The sequence below is a fragment of the Octopus bimaculoides genome, chromosome 17 (genome assembly GCF_001194135.2).
Source record: "Octopus bimaculoides isolate UCB-OBI-ISO-001 chromosome 17, ASM119413v2, whole genome shotgun sequence".
In the NCBI taxonomy this organism is placed as follows: Eukaryota; Metazoa; Mollusca; class Cephalopoda; order Octopoda; family Octopodidae; genus Octopus; species Octopus bimaculoides.
This window is the reverse complement of record NC_068997.1, coordinates 42,639,813-42,647,284: the sequence shown is the minus strand read 5'-3', so window position 1 is coordinate 42,647,284 and position 7,472 is coordinate 42,639,813. Positions and strand designations below refer to the sequence as shown.

At 35.9% G+C, this 7,472-nt stretch overlaps 1 protein-coding gene across 1 annotated transcript in view; it reads right to left on the bottom strand.

The window, feature by feature from the left end:
- Window positions 1-7,472, bottom strand: part of LOC106878487 (chitin-binding domain protein cbd-1-like) — a 46,367-nt gene that overhangs the window by 968 nt on the left and 37,927 nt on the right. The window contains exons 9-10 of the mRNA XM_052973901.1: window positions 6,306-6,491; window positions 341-532 (exon numbers count right to left, since the gene is read on the bottom strand). Of these exons, the coding sequence (XP_052829861.1) occupies window positions 341-532; window positions 6,306-6,491 (378 nt within the window). The remainder of the gene's footprint in view (window positions 1-340; window positions 533-6,305; window positions 6,492-7,472) is intronic.

The following is a 7,472-nucleotide window of genomic DNA, read 5'->3' as shown; positions in this document are numbered from 1 at the left end:
GGGAGGGGAGGGGAGGAGCGACTTAAATCTTTGCCTGCCCCAAGTATTTTCATAAGTTTGTCTTAAACGTCCATGCTTTCTTTGAGACGTTTCCGGCTTGTTTCATACGTTCGGAGTAACACAAAGCTTTCCTTTCATTAGTCCTAAGTTACTCTGGTGGTTGAAAAAAATTTGGGAATGAGTATCATGCATGACGCGTGGACGTCAGGATAATATGTCCTGTGTGTCAGATCTCATATACAGGACAGGCAAGGGTTAAATGAAGTGGTGAAGTGATGAACAGGGAGACGAGATGAATTGTAAGAGAATGAAATTTTTAAAATACAAATGAGTAACTAACCTTTTGTGTTCCTTCTTTTCCTTGATTTTGATACAACATTGCATTGTCCAAAAGGAGGTGGAAGACACATCAAGTTTGCAGTATCGAACACCTCTCCAGTTCCACATCTTTGTACGACCACTTTACCATTCACACATTCCTTATAACTCTGGCAATCATTAGCGTCAGGTTTTCGACCAACGAAATTACAGACTGAAACAAAATATATATATATTCGCTGAATACAGAAATTATATACATACATACATACATACATACATACATACATACATACATACATACGTATATACATACATACATACATACGTATATACATACATACATACATACATACATACATACATACGTATATACATACATACATACATACATACATACATACATACATACATACAGGGGTTGGACAAAATAATGGAAACACCATCATAGCATCATAATTTTGAAATATCTATAAAACCGTCAAAAGCTTGTTTATTTCTATGTTTTTTTTATTTACTATTAGTGTTGCTTAATATGTTTTACTAAAATTGCTGTTTCTTTTCAGATATCATCAGAAAAGGGTAATTAAAGCTCATTAAAATGACAGAACTATCGGACTTTCTGCTCGTTACGAAAACAGCCGAAATGTTTGGTGTATCAAGAAGTACTGTCTCAAAAGTAATGTCAACCATTGAGAAAGAGGGGAAAAAACCCTCATCGAAACAAAGCCGCGGAAGAAAACCAAAGATAAGGACCATGGGACTCTTACGCGAATTGTTAGAAAGGATCACAAAAGTACAGCTTCCAAAATTACTACAGAGCTTAATGACCACCTCGAGAACCCAATTTCCACAAAAACTGTTCACCGGGAGCTCTGCAAAGCCGGATTTCACGAGAGGTCTACAATCAGAAAACCACTACTTTCAAAAACAAACGTTGCGAAGCGTTTAGAGTGGAGTAAAAAACCTACAGAATTGGTCTCTAGAGCAGTGGACGAATGTTAGTTTCTCGGACGAGTCATCCTTTAGCTTATTTCCTACAACCGGCCGAGTATACGTGTGGCGACAACCAAAATAAACATTTGACTCAGACTACCTTCTTCCAACTGTTAAACATGGAGGAGGATCTGTGATGAACTGGAGGGCTATATCTTGGAAATCCGCTGGACCAATGGTTTCTCTTCATGGAAGAATTAATAGTCAAGACTATTTCAGCATTTTATCAAATTCATCCTATAGTTGCGGAACTGTTCCGGGAGAGAAACGCAGTCTTTCAGGATGATAATGCACCAATTCACACATCTAAAGTTATTACTGAATGGTACGAGGAAGATTCTAATGAAGTTGAACATCTTATCTGGCCACCACAGTCACCAGATCTCAATATTATTGAACATTTACGGTGCATTTTAGAAAAACAAGTAAGGAGTCGTTATCCCCCGCCATCATCACTGCAAGAACTGGAGACTGTTTCAGCTGAAGAATGGACGAAAATTCGTTTGGAAACAATTCAAACTTTGTACATGTCCATGCCTCATAGAATTCAAGCTGTAATTACTGCCAAAGGTGATCCTACCCCATATTAAAATAAATTTGTTTGAAATTTTAAGGTGTTTCCATTATTTTGTCCAATCCCTGTTCATACATATCTATAATATAAATCCCGTTCTGTGAGTGTGGGTGTAAAAGATTATAAGGGCTGTATTTTTCAATTGATTTTCTCCAAATAGGGAACATACATTACTTATGTTCCAGGGATGGTTTTAGACTCTTAAACATTTTTCACATAATGAGTAACAGGCCCCCTGGAGGCAGAAAATACCCGTTCCTACGTTAAGTGGAGAAGGTAGGTAACTCATTGCGAAGTAACTTTCAGAAATTGTCTCCTTTACATCCATTGTTCAAAAACTAATCCCAATTTCACCTAATATAGAGATGTGTGTAGTCGCTTTTCACGCAAAACGGCTTCACCAATTGCTTCCATACTTGTGATGCGTGAATAATTTGACCTCGAACACATGTTAGGCTCTTCATTTGATTTTTTTAATTAAAAATAAAAAATATTGCTTGTTATATTAGATTCACTTTGAAAGTTTTTTTAAATATTTAGTTCGGTTTTCTAGCATCAGTGACGTCCATATCTCTCTATCTATATCTCTATATCCATCTCTCTCTATCTATCTCTCTATATCCCTATCTATATTTCTCTGTCCATCACTATCTCTCTATCTATCTATCTCTTTGTATCTATCTGTCTATATATTATCTATCTATATCTATCTTATTAGCGTAACTAGCTACCTTTCTCTCTCTCTCTCTCTCTCTCTCTCTCTCTCTCTCTCTCTCTCTCTCTCTCTTTATATCTCACTCACTCTCATTGTTTTCACCTGCATTTTTTAGACGCTATTGTTTTCACTCTAACTTCAATTGCTATCGTTTTCACTGTAAGTTTTCAATCACTATTTACAAACAACAACGACAAATTACTGACAGAAAGAAGTTCGCAATTTCTGATGAAAGTAATTCACTGACAGAAGTAACTTCAGAAATTTCCCTTAAATCCGTACACTTAGTTAATTTCCCTAAAAATTTCTTATTTACTTTTGAAACGAATTTGTGTTTCTCTGTTGTTAACGGCTTTTTTCTTGTTCCTTCGATACTTGCTCTTTGGTTCACTGACAAAGTTTCCTTCAACCCGTACAATTCTTCATTTTCCGTAAAAAAAAGATTTTATTTACTTTCTGCTTGTCGCATTAAGAAATGAAATTTCCGTTATCCGTTTGTTTTCATTGTTTACTATCTTCTGCAGTCGTGTATTTTTGTATACGTATATAACCATGCCTAGAAGGAAAGTGTCAAACTTGTCAACAATGTCAAGGTCAGTCAAAAAAATAATGTCTCTGTCCAGGGAAAGAGAGACAGCTGCAGTCTTTGAGACTTCATGAAGTGGGCCTGATCGCTAACAAAGTGACAAGGTTCTTTCAGTTAAGACACTTCCCGGAGTTTTTAGATATGCATATGTGTGGGGTTGAGCGTGTGCATATATGGAGGTGAACGCAACTACACTTATGTCCTTTGTGAACATGTCTCTTTAGTACTTTGATGTTTGTGTGCATGTGTATCTGTATGTGCATCATTGCCTTTAATATATGTGCCTTTGTAGTTGCACACAAACAGATGTTGCACTATTTGATTCTCAGTCTGAAGAAATTTTAATAGCAAATGCATGTTTCCTCTACTTGTACACTTTTTAACTTCTATTAGTAAATGAAACACGTGTAATGATGAAAAAAAATGAAACAAAATTTTCCAATCTTCTGTTTTGATATGTAATCGGTCTGTAAAAAAACTACTTTCAGGTATTTTTCAACTCTTATGCATATTTCATACAAATGTAACACCTACATGCAATTCTGGAGACTTGGAATATGCAGATGAGCTTCATTAGGGCACAGCTTCGATTATAACCCTATCAACATACCATACACACATATACACACACATACATACATACACACATATATATATATTATATATATATATATTCGTATCTATGAATATAAATTAGGAGGCCAATGTTAGGGGTTACGTAATCATGAACATTTTCAGCCATCCATTCCTGTGTTATGAGAGCCATGTATGATATTGCAGAGTCTTACTGAAACACACATGGCCTTTCATTGCATACACTGTCTATCCAGGGCTTAACAATTGTTTCCAGGACCTCAATGTAAGCGGCAGAGTTAAGCGTATTTTCTTTTCCACAGATCTTTAGCCTGATGTATGTATGTATGTAGGTAGGTAGATAGGTAGGTAGGTAGGTAGGTAGGTAGGTTGGTTGGTTAGTTGGTTGGTTGGTTGGTTGGTTGGTTGGTTAGTTGGTTGATTGGTTGGTTGGTAGGTAGGTGGGCAGGTAATTTTGAAATTATTAGTAGTACATGGTAAATCGAGATATTCGAAGTTTTATGGACAACTTATTCGAAAAAATAATCAAACAGATGTTCTGAAAATATCCCCAATTTCTCAAGGTGAGGGTTTTGTCTTATAATTATCGATAATTCATTAAGTTACGAAGTATTATCAATAAAGGACGATGATGATTAATATCTCATTGAGAATATGTATCAAGTACCGTATTATAACACCTATAAGCGATAATACACGAAAGAATTGAAAGACTTTTTTCATTCATTCATCAAACTGTAGGATTGCAGGTATGCTATTTTATATATTTTTGCAGGTAAACACGTATAAATAATTTTATATATATATATACACAAACACACAAGCACACACATATTTACATGTGTGTGTGTGTGCATGTGTGTGTGCGTGTGTGTGCGTGTGTGCATGTGTGTGTGCGTGTGTGCATGTGTGTGTGCGTGTGTGTGTGTGCGTGTACAGGGTATCCACAATGTCTTTAGACAATTTTAAAAAGTCATTACGAAAACTTTAAAAGAGGTGACAACCAAATTTTTGTTGCATATTAATATGTTATTATTTTTTAATGATACTAATAGTTATATTAATGTTATGTGTTTATGTTTCAGAAAATGACTACTTCACAGCAAACAGTACAATGTGTGTCTTGGTTTATCGAAACAAAGTCAAGTATTCAAACACGAAGAAATTACACAGCTTAATATGGAGATCAAGCACCGACACGTCAGTTTATTCGCAAATGGCATAAACAATTTATGAAAGCAGGGGCGATGCTACATAAACCGACGACCGGAAGGACAAGAATATCTGAAGAAGATATCGAGTGCATCCATCAGTCATTTCAACGTTTCCCATCTATGTCCATACATACTGCTTCCTCTCAACTGCAGCTACCTAGATTAACAGTTCATTAAGTGCTCAGTAAGAATCCGAGGTTTTATGCATATAAGATTCAATCATTGCGAGAAATTAAGGTAAATAACAAACCGAAAATAATTTGTTGTTGATACCCTGCAAAGAAAATTGAAAAAGAAGATGGTTTCCTTAATCGTATTTGCTTTACGGATAAAGCAACCTTCCAGGTGTCTGGAAAACTTGGCAAGCATAATGCAAGAAATTGGGAATCGGAAACCCTCCACATTACAAGGAAAATTGAATGTAACGGTTCAAAGGTCAATGTGTGGTGCAAAATTTTGTGTGCATCAAAGTTATTGGTCCAATTTTGTGTTTGGAAAGGACAATAACAGCTGGTACTTACTTTGGTGTTCTAAAGAATATGTTGTGCCACAACTAAAAGAGCTCATCAAAATGTCATCTTTCAGCAAGATGGAGCACCGTCTCAGGGGGGAACAAACGTCCACGGATTTCTAAATGAAAGGTTTCCAGATCACTGGATAGTAAGACATAACACCCATGAACCTTTCCGTGCGTGTCTATACGAAAGATATCGTGCACTGCACTAAAGTAAAGGACTTGAACGACCTTAAACAAAGAATACCAGCAACCGGTGCGACCATTGATGAAGGTATGTTAAGAAGAATATGGACAGAAACTAAATAGCACTTGGATGTTCTTCGTGCAACGAATGGGGCCTATATAGAAATTTATCAACTATTTGTATATAAACTTCACTATTTACTTTATATTATGTAAATATTTCAATAGTATCCGCTTTCCATTGTAATTTTGATAAAGGTCTCTATTCAGTGGACACTCTGTGTGTGTGTGTGAGAGTGTGTGTGTGTGTGTCTGTGTGTCTGTGTGTGTGTGTGTGTGTGTGTGTGTGTGTGTGTGTGTGTGTGTGTGTGTGTGTGTGTGTGTGTGTGTGTGTGTGTGTGTGTGTGTGTGCGCATCCAACACATGCATACCATATATGCGCGTGTGTATATATATATATATCTTCTTTTGAGGGTAACAGAAGACTCGAAGCAAATAAAGCTATAAATAGTAGCGTGTAAATATGTAGGTAAAAATCCTTCGGATAGAAAAGGTCCGACATAAACATGAAACAATGAAATTAAAAAGAAAATATAAATTTATATTACGCTTTGCAGTGTATGGATTTACAGCACCCTGTTTACAAGTGACAAAAACAGCTGGGTAACACGTTTTCGATCCGTCGTCAAAGAGTTCGTCTGGACCACAAGATAATTCAACTTCAGCATTGTTGACACATTCAGAATACTTCTTGCAGTCATTTGTGTCGGCTCTTCTACCGAGAAAGTTACATGCTATAAGGACAGAACACAAGAGAATCAAAAGCACGGGATTAAGCGAACTTAGTTAACTATATATAATACAGTCAGATACCTATAAATTCAAATAGAATTAACATCCACGGTAATTCCTCATGTGTGACAAGTAGATCCAAATATCACTTCAAGAATTTCAAGAAATCCGGAGTAATTGAGAACATCAGTATACATGCATACATGTTGCATGCATACATGCATGCATACATACATACATACATACATACATACATACATACATATTTTATTTCATTCTCAAATCAACACCCCACATTCACACCTACTGCAGATGGCTTGAAGTGTCTACCAAATAGCTGAGACACTGCTACCGCCATCCTCTATTGTCAAAGTCCTCCTGCACAATTATATTGTGACTCCACGACAGGGTCTATATGTGAACGTTCGAAATAACAGCTATATTTCCGTCAAATATCACTGCGCCGACTTGTGAAGAGAAGGCCACATTAGACGATGTAATCAGAGATAACCGAGATAATTATGCAGTAACAATCAAAAATCTTTGATCATTTGTCTTGTCAGTCAGATTTCACGCTGAGCTAAACAACAACACACACAGGAAAATTTATTCTTTTAAAATTAATACACCATCAAGTGTATCTATTTTTTAATATTTCATATTGCAATTAGTTTACAATATCATTACCTGTTACAGCTTTTCGAAAGCTTACTGCATTTTGAACAGTGAGAGTGACACAGGGATTGTAACTCGATACATAACATATATCATAAAGGGAATCACTGGAGAAGCCGTAGTTATGTTTGCATTTTTATTGCATGTTTCTGTTTTCTTGCCAGTGTATTACACACTTCACTGATATATATCAATAAACAATATTTATATACATGGATAGAAAACGACAGAGGCCAATATATGTATTTGTATGTGGATGTGCGTACGTATATATATATATATATATATATATATATATATATATATAT